The sequence below is a fragment of the Biomphalaria glabrata genome, chromosome 8 (genome assembly GCF_947242115.1).
Source record: "Biomphalaria glabrata chromosome 8, xgBioGlab47.1, whole genome shotgun sequence".
Lineage (NCBI taxonomy): Eukaryota > Metazoa > Mollusca > Gastropoda > Planorbidae > Biomphalaria > Biomphalaria glabrata.
In genome coordinates, this window is record NC_074718.1 from 2513244 (window position 1) to 2528945 (window position 15702).

Genomic DNA, 15702 nt, shown 5'->3' on the forward strand with positions numbered 1-15702 from the left:
GATTGTGTTGGCTGAGTGGTAAAGTGCTTGCCTTCTAAGCTGGTGGGGGTCTCAGGTTTAAATCTCTGCAAAGGCAAGGATTTTAAACTTTCGGGATCTTCAGGAAGACCACCCAACTTTAATGGGTGCCTGACATTAGTTGGGCAAAGTTAATCCAAAGGATCATCAGGCTGGCCACATAATACCCTAGTTAAATGGGGACAATAGGACAATGTCCTTTACATCATCTGCCAAACAGATTCCAATGTCTTTGGAAGAAACCACAATTTCCCGGCCTGTATGGTGACTTGAATGCACTACACATGGTTTCTGTCCAGGGCTTAAGCAAGAGATGAATTGAGGATTTAAGCCTCTCAAGCCCTCACTTAAATGGAGTTTGATGATGATGATGATAGAAGAGGGTACTTTACTCTTTTTTGAAGTAATGTCTGTATTATATAAGATAAGATAAAAAAAAAAAAGCAATAACACAAAACCCCAGCTTCTTTGCCATTGTCGTTAAAGCAGAATCCAAGACTCTTTTAATGTAACCTTCCCCTTCAATGGCGTGTATGACCTAATGTTCTGCTTGGGAGTAATTTGTTACATCTCTCTTTCCCATGGCTCATATCCTAAAATTGGTTAGAGGTAAAACTAAAGTTCGATCACACAGTGAAAGAAAACAAAATTAATACATTAACCAGTAGCGTAGCGAGGAATTTGGGGGCCTGGAGGCTTGGTCTCTGCATTTTGACATTTGACATCATGACTTGAGATGATGTACTTAATAAATATATAAGTCTAATGTGTGGAATATATGCAAGATTGTCAATAATTTATTTACCAAATGAATTGCTAGAAAACATGGCAGTTGCTTAATATTTTATGTTTAAAAAATTATGGGGCCTCCCACAAGTGGCGACGCAGGGGATTTTTATTTGGACCCCCTTCCCCCAACCTAGCTACGTCACTGACTTATACAACATTATTGTCAGTTAAAGTCAAAATTTGTGAAAATATTTAAAAAGAATTGACAATGACTTACTTGTACAGTATTTTATAAAGTTTATGAAAACATTAAAATTCTTCCATTTGTATGATTTAAATTTGTTTACCCGAATATTGGTGGAGGTTGGTACTTTAAGAGGTCCAAGTCGCTTCCCTTTGTTCTGCTGTGCGATGACAGAATTGTTGAAAAACTGTTGCAAGTAGGACACCATGACCCCCATGTCCAGTGGATTATCTACCCTGCCACCATAAATGGCAAACTCAAACAGTCCATGGACAAATTTCCACTGTATCTGATCTTGCCCTATATGCAAAATCCAAAAAATTAGCTAAAACAACTAAAGAGAATGCTTTTTTTAACCTTTTATATAGAATACTAGAAACTTTATAGAAATCAATTAAATAAAAATTTATCTAAAAATGTTATAAAAACTGGTTGTTTGAAGTACAATGTAAACACAATGTCTAAAAAAAAAAGTGACAAAATGTGCATAGAACAAATTTATATTAGAGTAGTTTCAGTCTGCAAAAGAGCTTACAGCTCATCAGGAAAAAGCAGGTTAGTAGTAGAAGAATATTACAGTAGCTTCAATGAGATTTAAATTGGTTCAAATGCCAGATTGGATCAAAACCATTAAAAATAAATGTTTATCTTTTTGTATTTTAGAAATTTAACATTTATTGATATTTTAAGTTTTAAAATGAGTTTTAAAATGAATAAAAAATGTATCATTTTTCAAAAGTAATTGATTTTAAGTTGTGGAATAAAGCTTGTATATAAAGTTGGACTTCTCTAAGGTAATATATGATACAGTTGAGTCAGTAAATGCCTGGATATAATTCAAAGCAAAAGTTTATTGGTTTAATGGTAGTTTAGTGCTGTAGATCAACATAAACAGACTTTCACACTGAGTTAATTCAACTTAAATTAAGTCATCGAAACAGGAAGTCACCTCACCCAACACCAGATTTATATTAAATCAGCAGGTATATACAAAAAAAAAAAATTTTGTAAAATTGTAGAATTCAAAAATTTAAATAAATTAATATATATATAATTTAATTTACAGTCAAGCCTTGAATAAATAGTGCACATTTTTACCTTGTTTACAATAGGAAACTAATAGCAAAAATGATGTTATTTTTTTTTAAACCTAGATTCATTCTCCCAGTACTTACTTCTATTTAGCATTTAATACTAGAATGTGTTTGATTTAACATTAGTTTAAAAAAGACAAAATGGCACGACCAACAGTTTCTGATGGAGAGGCAATGCGTCACTCAAATGATCACATATCATCTTGACTCTCAGCAGGCTACATAGAAAAATGACTTGAAATTTCAAGTCAAAAGTCAAAAGTTTTTTTACAAGGATTTTTGCAGCCACAAGATATACTTAGAGGGGGCATAGTTGCAAAGAAAATAGCCTCCAAACCAAGTGGTGATGATTGGGATTTGAATATGAGATTCTTTGGCAACCCTGACTTTACCCAATCTAATAGGTACCTGACAGTATTTGAGAAAAGTAAAGGTGGTTGGTCATTGTGCTGGCCACATGAAAACCCTCCATTCCTTATCTTATCTAATAGATTTCAGATTGTACTTTAAAAAAGAAGATAATTATGTCAGACACATGGATTATTTACCCTGCCATCATAAATGGCCAACTGTCAGCCATAGAAACATAAGACCCCAAGATCATCAAGGTCTGAAAGGGGTACTTTATAATGTACTTAGGTCCATATATAAATTGACTAGCGTAAAAGTAATTTGTTTAAAATAATCTGAAGTCCTCTGCATGTTATAAAGACTAAACAAAATAAAAAAGCTAAAATTGTGTTAAGTTCTTTCAATACATCAAGTTAAATGTCAAGAAACATAGGATTTGGTAAAAAAAACACACACAGAGCACACAAGGGAAATAACCTTCAGTGCCAACATGTTTGAATGAATTATCATCATAAAGTTCTAGAAAAGAAAGCAAAAAACACAGATCAGATCTAAAATAATATCAAGAAAGTACTAATGGAACATCAACAGTCAAAGGGAAGTATCACAATTTTTCTGTTTCAAATTTATTTTGAGAGTTTGATGAAAATATTCCTCTGAAGCAGAAGCATTCTCAATCTAGCACTTCAAGCCTACATTATATTATCTAACAGTACTTTATCAAATCGATCACTTCACCAATCTTCAATATCTTATTTACCCTATAAGTTCTACTTCCAGTTACAATTAACAACTTTGTAATCCTAAGCAAAGGGAAGTAGCTCTAAGTTTTTTTTTTGAAGATATCTTCTTTTTTCCTTTTCAAATATATTTGTAAAAACACAAACTACTGCTAGAAAAATTCAGAAAATATACACTTTTAATAACTTAAACATAAAAAAACAAAATATATCCATAGCCTGAACACATGGTCTAACTTAGTAAATTTTCCACGTAGATTGTAACAGAAAATAAGCTATAAAGAATCTTCCTGATTTTAGTAAATATAGAATTGTTTTTTTTTCCAATATGATTTATAATCATGTTTGCAATGAGACTAGAAGAAATCTTTTATTTAAAAAATTTAAAGCAAGTATATTGACAAGGGGATTTTAGAGGTGTTCTACAACAATTTGGAACTAAAATGAGAAAATGTTTCTCACTGCTGAAATTTAGTTGTGCATGTCTTTGGTTTTCCTGGCTGATTTAGGAAACATGATTCATGCACTATTTAATGAGACTCAAAATATATCAAACTTTAAATATATTCCTCTTTTCTTTCACAGTAATTTTAAATCTTTACTCGCAAAAATTAGTTGCACACTTTGGATGATCCTATTAATAAATTTCATTAAACTTTTGTACACTAAAAAATTAATGAAATAAAAGAAGTTTACTGCAAACCTCCTTTAAAAAGACGATCAATTATATCCGCCCCAGCTCTTAGATCTGATGTGGAGAACTCGTAGAACTTTGTCCAGCCCTGGGGAATGTAGACTCTCCTTTCCTGCATCACCGCGTGGAACCAAGCCAGTGCAAACAGAGACTGTGCCCTAAGAACACTGCCCCCACGAGCAATGTAGTCAGGGGTCCAACTTTCATAAGTCCTCATCAAGTTCCTCTTTACTCCAGGTGGTGCCTGGTTGATTTATAAATAAGGTAGAATAGACAATTGGAAAAAATAAATTGTATTAGCAGCTGTCCTTTACAAATATATAATCTGCAAGTTCTTGTATACACACATATTCAGTGAGTCAAAGTAAACAGTGAATTGCAACTTTCTATTAGAAGAGCTTTACAGCAATTGACTGAGATAGTAAATATTAAGTAAAGACACATAGGAAAACTAAAAAGAATATGCAGCGCAATGTACTAGATGTAGCTAAGAGAGTAGGATAGAACTGGGAAACAATGAAGAAGAAACCAGAAGATATATATAGCTGATGGAACATGACATGAATGAGCAATGAAAAGTTGAACATAGTGGCAAGTAGCCTTGAAAAATAAATCCTTTGATCATACTGAAAATCTATTTGAGAGAGCAAGCTAGAAATATGCTGCCACTATCATAGGCCCTGCACTAATTCTAAGTGTAAGTTGTTAGATTAAACCATTATAACTTATATATAATCATAGGGTTTCCGTGGCCTCCTGATTTTAAAGGGCCTCCAGGAAATCTCCTGAAATTCCAAAATATACAAAAAAAGACTTAGAAATCTCTTTTGAAATTATTAAAATCTCATAAAAACTCATAAAATTTTTTCTAAAAAATAGACACAATTGTCATTTTGGGGTGTCAATTGTACATGCGATAAAAAAAAAAGCTTTGTCAGCTTTCATTTAATACAAATTTATTGTAAAGGTAAATGTATTTCTAATACCAATTCTTAACTTTGACATTATGCTTACTCCTAACCAGACTGGGCCCTGCACAATACGTTTCACATAGTGCCCCGCCATTGTTAGGGCCGGCTGTGCTTGGTACAGTGAATCAAAGTTTACTCTGAAGTGTGCACTTTAGCAATATAGGTATGAACAGATGAGCTAATGACCAAAAAAATGTTAGGATATATATTTTAAAAAAAATTCTTTTATGTAATGAATCTTTTATGAGTGCTTAGAGTCCAATCCCTTTTATAGGTAAGTGGAAGTAAAAACGTTTCCCTTCTTCCATTAGACACACAGAAAACAGATCTCAGCTTGAATTGCGATTCAAATTTGAGACCCTTGACAGTTTTCACAGCTACACATTCTAATAGTAACAGCTAATTCAGGCCTGCATTGCTTATACCACAGTGAGGTTTGTAATCTGCGCTGGCATTAAAACTGTGTAGACTTTTTTTTCTCTTTATGAGGTCTTAAGTCCCATATGGGATGACAAATGATCTATAAACATATGATAATAAAGTAAATTAGTGCCATCAATCCACTTACCTCGTAAGTTATTTTTAGACTGGATTGTAAAAGAATTGTTGGAACTCTGGGATGGACTTCAGATGTCAGCCACAAACGGAAGTCATTATGAGGCTGCATGGTGTTGATTTCCTGAAAGAAGATTTCCATTAGACAATTTAGTAATATTGTATACTATAAGCACATCATTATATCACTAACTGCTTTATGTTTGAGAAACTTAATACTTCTACAACAGACTGTAACCTTTTCAAGAGCAGGTAACCATGCAGTAACAAGGTGAAGGTTCTTGAGACATAACCAATCACCATTTTTGGCACATTCACGGATCAGTTTCATGGCTACTTCTGCTTGACCTTGACCCATGGCAACCTTTAAATGGCCAAGTGAAAAAAAAAAGACTGAATTTTAATTTGATTAAGGAAACTGCTAGAATCAACTAAATAATTGTTTGCTTAAATTTCTAATTATTTAAAAGAAAACTAATGTAAGTAAAACTCTTATATATATCATTACAAGGCCACATCAAAATCTTTAATCATCTCTCTCTGTAATCACCTGATGGTATCTTTCAAAGCCAATAGTTTCTGTTGCCAACTCTTGTAGCTCTTGAGATGGGTCAGCACCAGGAGAGATGACAATCAAGATTGGCTCAGTGGAGATGGACTCTTGGTAAATCTTCTTCAAGTTGACAGACGGTGGCGACAACTCTTTCATATCTGTTTGTATAGGTCAGGCATTTTAGTTTTCATTACATTTTTTAAAATTTTTAACAAAATTGTTAATATTTTCAATCTTAAAAAAAAGTGTCTCTGCTCGATAGTCCATCTTTAGCAGCATTGACTCTTTAGTCTCAAGACTAATCTTTGCATAAGTAAAATTAGTTCAATAGTTAATCAATGACAAATGATGTTGAGGTCATCTGTTTCTGAGGCCCATGATTAACTAAGGTGTCATGTGGCCAGCACAATGATCAACAATCTTTACTTTACCCATTGGGTAGATTTAGAGGTACCCTAAAGATCTTGAAATTAAAATCCTAGTCTTAATCAGGATTTCAGCCTGGGACCCAAGGTTCAGAAGCCAAGTGTTTTAACACTTAAATCGTTAAGCCTTATGGAAAACTAATTCACTGTTTTGAATTCTTCCTGTACAAATAATTATTAACATCAGCAGGGTTACTTTAGATTTGTCTCACAAATAGTTTTACTTTTTAAAGATGACATCAAAGTCTGCTATGTACTCACTGAGTGCCCTGCAAGCAAACAATCCCATGGAACTCATCAGTCGGTCTGGACGAGTGGCCTGAGTGACCAACACTTGATGGAACAAGGAAATCTTTCTTTCAACAGCAGACGGGAACTCTTGCTCACACTGGCTGCTTCTAGAGAAGTTTGACCAAAGTCCAGTGTCCTCCAGGTCTAATGTCTGGTACAGTTTTGGGAAGTTGGCCTAAGAATATGGACATGACAATATTGAACAACAGAAATAAAATGTAAATTTCCCTTTGTAACACAAAGATAGCACTATATGTCAACTATTTGACAAGAATTTTTATTGACCTTAAAAGCAGCAGCAGCAGCATATCTCTCTTCATCCACCCAGGATATTGTCTTCCCACCATCCCCTTTCACGTCTGCTACCAACACACCAGTAAATGCTTCCCATTCCTAGGAAACAAATAATTTAACATGAAACAAATCAAATAATTTTCACATGAAACAAATAATTTAATATCAAGTCTTTTAAAATAAAAACTACAAGAATGACCAAACAAATCACTGATAGAGAATTAAGTCAAATACACATGTCCAAAACTAATTATCAACTTTGGGTGATATTTCATTTAAATGTGATAAGATTAGAGATGTTTCACTTAGAATTCTAGTCAAACATTTTGATAAAACTACAACATCTGCTTACATTTTCTTCAAACAATTCTGGCTTAAAACCATGCACCATGTGCATTGCATACATCATTCTGTCTGCCTTGAAGAGAGAGCGGCAGACGTATTCATAGACAAGCATCAACAGTTTAGAACTCAGTGTTTTTAATCTTAGGTCAGTGCTACTTCCATCCTGAAACACAACAGGAAAAAACATAAAAATACTTTAAAAAAAAAAACAAGCTTGTTATATGCAGTATAAAATGTATCAATTTGTGAGGATCAGTTCAGTGGTTAAATTTTGTAATAGATCTAGACTAACAATACAATATCTGTGTGTAATTAGAAATATTTTTTACCAACTATTTTCGCCAATTTGTTTAGAATAATTTCAAGCTCAAGCTTCCTTAAAGGGACTAATTCAACTTACACCACAAAATCTGTCAATTACAATGTCTATCCCTTGTTTGATGCTAAACAAAATAATTGATTACTAGTAGTTAATTAACTAATTGATTAATCTTATTGATTGATTTTTGTATTGTCAGGTAAAAGAAATAATTGTGCAAAAATTTCAGCTTGATCTGAGATTGGGTGTGAGAGAAATAGTGTATAGAAACTTTTTACCAGACAGACAGTGTGAGTTGATATACGCTTTGTAAAAAGTTATATCTATATTAATATTACATTGAATATAGATTTGATAAAACACACATGATATTAAGCTTCATTAGTTCTGCTGCTACCAATAAAAGTTATCTACCCTTACATGCTTTGACTGCAGTGCTCTCTGAAATAGCCTCAAGAAAGACGCCAGTGAGAACTTGTACATGTTGTTAATCTTGGCCAGGTCACTAATGACAAAGTACAGACAACTTCCACTCTCAGCGAGTCCCAAGTAAGTGTTGCGTTCTTGATCCAGCGAAGATTGCAAACGAACAGACTCCACCAGAGACTCTGTGATTGTGATGCTACTGGCTTTGGTTTTGTTCAAGGAATCCAGAAGCTCTTTGTTTTCTAAGATGTTGCCTTTAGCATTGGCCAGTTCCTGAAGTTCAAAGAAAACGTTAATGCTGAGAAATATCTACAAATATTTTCTAGACATTAGAAACATAATATAAAAAAAATACGACTAGTTAGTTTTGCTGCGATAATGTGTAAATATAACAGACGTATTTCCAAAAGAAAAACATTTATATTAAAATTAATATTTTAAAAATTAATGAGCCAAATTATTATAACAATAATAATTCTAAGCCTTCAGGACAGAAGACTCAAAAGTAAAGTAGCAACTATACATAAAACACTGAACCATAATCTTCAAAATTTAATAAAATACTCTGAAAGACACAAAGATGAAGGCACATTCCTTATCCCATATGCTAGGACAAATTTGTACAAATACTCCTTCTTCCCTAGCGCTATTAGAGCATGGAATGGGTTGCCTGAGCTAGCCAGGAAAACCAGTGACTTGGCAGAATTTAAGTCATTGGTTAATATGCATGACTAAATGCATGACGCGTAGGACGTAATCTTTTTCTTTGAAGTAACGTCTGTATTATATAAGATAAGAAGACTCCAAGTCCAAAGATGAGAATGGGTGTAGTATTTAATGGAGTTACAATAACAGCTGTGATCTACATAGTTTGTCACATCCAGGGGCAGCTATCTGGGATGTGGATCTACGTCTGCAGCGAAAATTATGTTCAACAAAGATATTTTTCAAAATTAAATTCTAATCTGAATTATCTTGTCTGATTAATGTTTTTTTTTTTTAAATAAGAAATGGGAATGTAAAGTATAAAAGTAAAGTAAAGGTTAGGTGGCCTATAGGGCAGATGATGTAAAGGTCATCTGTTTATGTGGCCCATGGGTGTCACGCGGCCAGCACAATGACCAACCACCTTTACTTCTCCACAACTAATGTCAGGTACTGGGGGAACTCAGAGGTGCCTAAAGATCCCAAAATTAAAAATCCCAGTCTTCACCAGGATTTGAACCCAAGACCACGTTTGAAAGTAAATCACTTTACCGCTCAAACACTGCACCTCCAATGCACAGTATACACTACTAAAAAAATCCATGCTCTTGATCAGTATCAAAACAGTTATGAAGATATGTCACGTTTGGGAGTACCCCAGGATGAAGAACATCAGGGTAAAGATATACTGCCTGGAAATCATTTGAGGCTATATCTACTAATAATTATACATTATACAAAATACAATCATACTAAAGATATACTTAGCCCAAAGATCTCCAAAGCAGGGCACACTTCTCATAGTACCCCATGACACACGACCACTAACAGAAAAATACTATTCACAACACAGGTCAAGTGGTCAAGCTGGTAACTCAGGAGCAAGTGGCAACTAAGCACAGTTTGCAAGGCCTTTTATAAACTACATAAGGGGAATCACTCCTAACTATACAAGTAATCAAAAATATAAACACAAGAAGTGACTCATTTTTTTTACCTCCAATAAACTGGATTCGAGGTTGGCCAGTTGTATTTTCAGATCCTCTTCTTGCTTCAGTAACTCTGTTTTTCGCAACTCTAATTCTGGTTTTTCATGTTGAAGAGTGCTTGCTAACAGCTGGGGACCAATACAATGAAATTACTGGACAATGCATCAATAGAAATAAGTTTTCATTATGCAGCCCCACATAGCAAATCTAGGCTATAATAATGTTTGTTAGACTATGATAATGTATAACAACTAACAATTATTTTGTTAAAGTAGAGAAATATTTAGGGAGTTTATTCATTGTTTTCTCTCTATGTGCTGGTTGTTGCTGTACCTTTGTATTCCCTATGTAACACTTAAAAGAGATACAACTGCTCTCTAACCAATCATGACAAACATATAATTAAAGTAGCTTTTATTAAAGCATTGAATGATATATAATTGTCAAACTTATTGCATTGTTAGCACTGACCTGGCCAGTCAGTCCAGCTCTTGTGGTGGTAAAGTTCACTTCTGTAATGATGGCTGCAGCGTCTGGAGTTATCTCTGGGTTTGGGTTCCTGGTAGTGAGAAACAATCGGAACTCTTCATTGTAGTCAATTGTCTTCTCTCCTATCTGCACCACAAACCTGGGACCTAAGGGGAGAATATAAATTACATTAAACATACTGATGTATCAGAAAAAAATTTGCACAAAATAATAAACCAATTTAAAATTTAACAATTAATGTTTTTAAAAGATCATATTAGAACATTCGCATGCACTCTTAATTCTAGGTGCTGGTTTTTATTTAAAATTAAATTGTGCTATTTTATTTATATTCTGATTACTATGAGGCAGCATCATTATAAAATAGTTGTTTCTCCTGTATCTTTAAATTATCTAATTGGGGTTTACCTTAATTTCAATGGTTTGTTTGTTGCTGTTCTGAAATGTGTAAAGTAAATATAATTTCCCTTATAAACCTTTCAATCTACAAGGCAGAGGATGTAAAGGTCATCTGTTTTTGAAGCTTGTGGTTAACAAAGGTGTCATGTGGCCTGCTCAATGACCAACTGCCTTTGCTTTTCCTCAACTAATGTCAGGTACCCATTAAAGCCAGGTGGACTCAGACTCAAACCTGGGACCCCTCTGTTAAGAGGCCAAGTGGTTTACCATTCAGCCACCACGCCTCCAAAATATGTAAATAACAACTATACTAAACAAATAATAGTTACGCTCCTTTAATTGTAGCATAACCATAGTACATCTCACACAGAACTTATTTCACCAACATAGAATAGGTAGATTAAAATTCAATCTCTAAGTACAAACCAGCAAACAATTTTACCTTGTGCAGTCAGGTCGCCTCTTAAGAGAGGAAACAGAATGGGCTCCACACCATCTACTTCTTGTATGATTAAAGTCTTGCCAAATCTGACTGCCAACTCTAAGGAAGTACTAAAGTTAGCATCCTGTCCCGTCAAAGGAACAAAAAAATCAATTTAAAGACTTGAAAATATAGAAATAATACAAACAGGTTACACTTGAATAACATTTTGATCTTAAATTTTAATTCCTAAAAACAAAAAAGAAAGACAACCAGAAAAAAAAAAAAAAACAGACTAATATGACTAACTAAAACTGTTTAGAGAATGAAGTGTTTGATGAAAAGTCAATGACCTGTTGATTAATGACTTCAAGACGATTAGCCTTGAGATGGACTTTAAGCCACTCTGTTGCTCTTGAAGATGGGTCAATCAAGAATGGGCGCAAAGAACTCTGCAAAATGAATCTCAAAATTATCAAGAGAATAAAGATTACATTATAAAAGTGTAATATGACATTTAAAAACAAAGTCAAATTTATATTTTCTAAATTGTTTGAATAATATTTCTACCTAAATCTTAATATTTATAAATAGACTAAGGAATTGGTAAAGGTAAAAGGGTAAAATGACTTAAATGAAAATAAATTAGATGCTAATCAATAAAACAATTATAATAATACAGTTTCAAACATGATATATTTGTGAAAAATGCTTTAATTGCACATTTTTAGATCAACTTGTGAATCTTGCATAATGAAAAACCAAAAAGAGATATAAAGTAAATTAATACAAAACAAAATAATTTAAAAAATTTTGCACATTGAAAATAATTAAAAATATAATATGATTGATTATATTAAAAAAAGATGTTATTGTTCTCAAAACACAATGTATTACTAAAAACATTTTCTTCCAAAGCTGGGTTTATTTAATAACACCAAAAAGCGTGTAAAATAAAAAGATTAAGCAAACCATTTCAACTGAAACAAATGATTTATAAAGCACAGCAGAGTTCTCTTACCCCAATAGGTATGTCATGAACCTAGAAATATCAGAAAGAACTTAACTCATGAGATCAGAGTTTATTTATTTTGAGTTTCTGCTTATTTCATTTTTTTACTCAAAACTAAATAACATTACGCTAAATGTTTGAAATGGCAATTTAGTGGGCTTGCAGCTATTGTCAAACATTGCTTTTCATTAGATACTCTAGGGACCACCAACAATAAATAAATCAAGATCTTGTTTTGACTTGAGGGAAACTGATCTTATTGAAGGACCACCTCTAATAGCTTAAGAACTAAAAGAAAGGTATACACTGGTGAACTTCATGCAAAATATAAGGGCCAACATTTCCCTTTGAAAGCCAAGTAGATTAATGTAGAACTTTCCATTCATTTAAAAACACAAATTTCAGACAATGAAAACTTATTAAAAAAAATAGCCTATGCAGACAGTGTACAAAGATATTTGAAGAATACTTTTACAATTAATAAAATAGAATTTCTGAACTATTTAATTGAAATTAATTATAACAGGCTGAAGACTTTTAATGTTACATAGGATTGCAAAGTTTTACCTGCAATATAACTAATGCATTTTCCATGGACAGGTCATCAGACGGCAGACCTTCACTCTTCCAGATCAGCTGCTCACTTTCAGTAGATAAGAATCGTCGAAGATCAAATTTATCCACACCCACCGTATCCTGCCACTGTTTGAGGTAATTTCTCCTCTGGTCCTCAGGTGCGGCAGACAAATAAGTAATGAACGCTGCGGCCAGCTGAGCTCTCTTAGGCAGCACTTGAAGTTCTGTAGTTAGCTCACCAACCTGTATAAACCATGAGAAAGATAACACATTTTATTATCCTGGAATAGCATTCAGTTTGCAGTGTCTCTACATTCCTGCAATTTTTTGGACTAAAAAATGATTTTACATTGGCAGACACATTTGAATTAACTTTTATTACAGTAATCTGTGTCAAAATAGAATTAATATTATTTTCTTCTTTCTATTTGTCATAAGAATTGAGTCTATGACTCTTGGAACTCTAGGCCTATTTAAGATTGTCTCTATCTGCCTGTGTGAACAAACTTCTGTCTAGGAAAGATCCAAGCAGATATAAACTACTCATCAGTATATCCTTATTACTGATGGCTCATATCTCAAGGCATTCAAGTTAGAAATGAGGCCAAAGGCCAAGCTCATAAAGAAACTCCCCCATATTTCTTCTATGCAGGTGTCTGCAATAAAAACGGTCCTTTAAGGAACGGTGTGTGGATAGTGACATGTTTGTTGGCGGTTTCTTCCACACCCACTAGTGGAATGGACTTGGTCCTTAAGTAACCCAATTGGGGTTCTTTTTTGCTTCCCTATTGGATTGGCCTAATCACTTCGTATAATGACTGCTACAATCTGAGTGTACACAGTGAAGATGAGCTCGGGAAACAGAATATTTTATAGTGTTTTTCAACCATTTATCAGTGATAATAGAATATATTAAACAGATAAATGTTTGTGTACATCCAATTTATTCATACAACTAATGTGTCATACAACACATACCAAATGAAATCAGTGCATTGTTTTTATTTTACTTACAAAATTTTCTTGTGTTTTTAATACCAAAGGTTACTACTTTATGCATTTTTATGAAACTTTGTGTTAATTAGTTTGAAATTATTCTATTTTTTTTAATTTCCAAAAATAAAAAAAATAAAAAAAATGACTGCTAAAAATTAATTTCATATTTAAATATTTTTTTTTTAAAGTGCAAATCTAATCAGGTTATCAATATGTTCTCACTGACAGCCTGTACATTGAATCTACTAATCTCTTAACTCTTTAAAGTCTGTAATTTTTACAACTATTATTGATTACTGATAGGACTTCTAACCTGTTGATTCCATCGCTGGTATTCCCCTTCCAGTTTGGTCACCAAGGTTTCGGCAGCATCAATTGTTTCATTCTCTCTGTCCAGTTTTATTTTTAGTTCTGCTGCTTCCTTGGTCAAAGTTTCAAAACGATTGCGTAGGGTGGCTACTTTACGGTCAACTTCTCCCAGAGCTTGACTTAATTTGGACATTCTGGACTCAACTTTATCCAAGTTTCTGACAATATAGGGGGGACAGACATCAACATAGTTATACTATAGTAAATGTAACAATCCAGTTATGCTATAGTTAGCATTAGTCATTGTAGGACATTAGTCAATTGAGTTTAAATGTATAAGCTGCCCTTTTAAAAAATTCTTTCTTTTTTCAAATCTTAGGTTTACATTACAAAGTGTTTTAATGCATAGACCTAGTTTCTGCCTCTTGGGAGTCTAGTGCAAATAACATCATTACACCTCACTTTAAGAACTGGTGCAGAATTTTAGGTGAATACAACAACAAAATAGCTATAACATTAAGTCACAGCAATCAGCACAGGCTTCATCTACCTTAGCATGCCTGGTATGCAGCTGAACATTTCATGCTCAGATAGGCCTCACCTTTCAATGAATTGGTATAAAATACAACACCAAAGCCTCAGTTCCAACTGACAAAAGTGGTCATCAATTAATGCCATCGACAAACTATTTATAAATATATATATATATCCTGATGCAGAATGAGTTTTAAAACAACTGGGGTTTAATATTTACAAAATATTGCATGGTCTTTGACCACTACTATTTGTGTACTTTTTTACCTTTTCAATTCATTTTGTTCAGCCTCCAGAGGCTCTATCTTCTCCAGAACATAGGAATACTTGACATTGGCTACAACCCAGGCTGCCAGGGGCTCAGCTGCTTGCGACGCTCTTTTAGCATTCTGATATGAAACAAACAAAACAAAAAAAGATTCAGGCACTGCTACTATGAAAAAGTAAAAACCCTACCTACAACTAATACAAACCCTACCTACAACTAATACAAACCCTACCTACAACTAATACAAACCCTACCTACAACTAATGCAAACTCTACCTACAACTAATACTATCAAAACAAATATATCATTTGTTAGGATGCTTAGAAATATTTTATTTATAGGAGAAAGAGTTTCATCAGAACTCACCTTAGCATCAAAAGAATCTTTATTTTTCCTCAACAGTTCCTCTACGCTTTTTCTTATTTCTGGTGATATTGTCCTAGCGTCAAAAGTTTGAATTTCTTCCTTGACACCTCTTTTAGCCAGGAAACTAGAAAATAAATGGTAAGAGTAATGCGGCAAGTAAAGTTCCTTTTTCAGACCTTGTCGTCTATAGGGCAGATGATGTTAAGGTCATCTGTTTCTTTGGCTAACTGTTAACGAGAGTGTCATGTGGCCAACACAATGACCAAATGCCTTTATTTTCCCTAACTAAAGTCATGTACCCATTAGAGCTGGCTGGACTTAGGGGCACCCTAAAAATCTCAAAATTTAAAATCCAAGTCTTCACCGAGATTCAAACCCAAGACCACAAATTTAGAAACCAAATGCTTTACCACTCAGCCATGGTTAATGTAATGTATTTTCAGAATAATTGTATAATTCTACAAAGAATTTAATCTGACAATTATCATCTTAGATTTAAATCTGAAAATACAAAGAATTTAATCTGACAATTATCATCTTAGATTTAAATCTGAAAATAATTTTAAGTTAATATAAAAAGAAATAATG

General features: G+C 33.4%; 1 protein-coding gene across 5 annotated transcripts in view; it reads right to left on the bottom strand.

Annotated features, from left to right (window-relative positions):
- Positions 1-15702, bottom strand: part of LOC106062209 (cytoplasmic dynein 2 heavy chain 1-like) — a 62757-nt gene that overhangs the window by 4847 nt on the left and 42208 nt on the right. For 2 of the 5 annotated variants that reach the window (XM_056039280.1, XM_056039281.1), the window contains exons 54-72: positions 15115-15238; positions 14747-14868; positions 13950-14163; positions 12632-12883; positions 12074-12094; positions 11406-11504; positions 11074-11197; positions 10215-10378; positions 9752-9871; positions 8044-8322; positions 7312-7467; positions 6951-7058; positions 6636-6840; positions 5947-6107; positions 5635-5760; positions 5410-5520; positions 3880-4114; positions 2914-2955; positions 1095-1291 (exon numbers count right to left, since the gene is read on the bottom strand). In XM_056039280.1, the coding sequence (XP_055895255.1) occupies positions 1095-1291; positions 2914-2955; positions 3880-4114; positions 5410-5520; positions 5635-5760; positions 5947-6107; positions 6636-6840; positions 6951-7058; positions 7312-7467; positions 8044-8322; positions 9752-9871; positions 10215-10378; positions 11074-11197; positions 11406-11504; positions 12074-12094; positions 12632-12883; positions 13950-14163; positions 14747-14868; positions 15115-15238 (2860 nt within the window). The remainder of the gene's footprint in view (positions 1-1094; positions 1292-2913; positions 2956-3879; positions 4115-5409; positions 5521-5634; positions 5761-5946; positions 6108-6635; positions 6841-6950; positions 7059-7311; positions 7468-8043; positions 8323-9751; positions 9872-10214; positions 10379-11073; positions 11198-11405; positions 11505-12073; positions 12095-12631; positions 12884-13949; positions 14164-14746; positions 14869-15114; positions 15239-15702) is intronic. The other 3 variants (XM_056039282.1, XM_056039283.1, XM_056039284.1) reach the window with 3 other exon arrangements.